This window comes from Wasmannia auropunctata, unplaced genomic scaffold (genome assembly GCF_000956235.1).
Source record: "Wasmannia auropunctata unplaced genomic scaffold, wasmannia.A_1.0 LD304424.1, whole genome shotgun sequence".
NCBI lineage: Eukaryota > Metazoa > Arthropoda > Insecta > Hymenoptera > Formicidae > Wasmannia > Wasmannia auropunctata.
The window spans coordinates 1-1051 of record NW_012058466.1 but is presented as its reverse complement, the minus strand read 5'-3'; the positions used below and the strand labels follow the sequence as shown (position 1 = coordinate 1051).

General features: G+C 34.5%; 1 protein-coding gene across 1 annotated transcript; it reads right to left on the bottom strand.

The window, feature by feature from the left end:
- Positions 1 to 601: 601 nt before the first annotated feature.
- On the bottom strand, positions 602 to 931 carry LOC105461240 (alpha-catulin-like; the record flags this gene model as incomplete). Its single annotated transcript, XM_011707738.1, has 1 exon — positions 602 to 931. A coding segment is annotated over one exon (330 nt), but the record flags the coding sequence as incomplete, so codon positions are not given.
- Positions 932 to 1051: the final 120 nt, after the last annotated feature.

Sequence of the window (1051 nt, the reverse complement as noted above, 5' to 3'; positions counted from 1 at the left end):
TATATATATATATATATATATATATATATATGTATACTACTGGAAAAAGTACGAAATATTATTGATTTCATCTTCAAGCAATTATCTCTCGAAGCAATCAGAAATTAAGCTCTTTATAATAAAAACAACTAAACTATAAAATCAAGTAGTATATATGGACATATCGATATATATCTACTTTGAACACATTGTTATATAAAAATGTGCAAATATTTCTATATTTCTACATACGATGAAATTATTGAATGTTAAAGTTAAAGCAATAATTATTGTTAGCATCTACGAATGAATACTTAATAATAAAAGCGTGAATTAAGATGTGAGTAAATTTTCAATGCAGACTCGATGCAGCTTCGACGTTGCGATTTACGAATAAATGAAACTCAATAGCGAATGTATAAGTAAAAAGATTTTCAATATAGCGAGGATCAAGAAACGCGGAATCAAGTCCAATATAGAGTCCGTATAATAAACAATGGTAAAAGAATGATCGTAGAAGTAAGGGTGATATATAGATATATCAACATCAGTCCAATTAAAAAAACGTGTGTCATCTCTCTTTCGATCTACGTCGGCGTGTTAGCCAGCCGTTGCTACGTACCTGGTAACTGAATTGTCTCACAACCTTGTACAATCTGTTTGCCTCCTCGGCGAAATACTCAGCTTGGGTGAATAGATCCTGGGTGGTTTTCAGAGCGCCTTCGCCTCGCGTGAATTGATACATCGAGAATGCCATTGATGACATGTTCTTCGCCCGCTTCACGATGTCATTGTTTTCCTCCAGAGCGCTTCCACTCTCCTGCCACTTTTCCGTCTCGGCATCCATTTCCGAGGTTATCAACTTCATCTCGAGGCCCGCCTTGGCGATCTTCGCCTGCTCCTCGCTGTCTAACCGTACTGGTTTTAACGGCTTGCTCGTCGTGCCATGTTTCTGAAATAAACCGTACCATTTATTTCATTATATATCTAACGAGAAATAATAATTCAAGTAGCAAATGTTTCTTTTTTAACTTTTATACATAATATTTAATTATATATATATATATATATA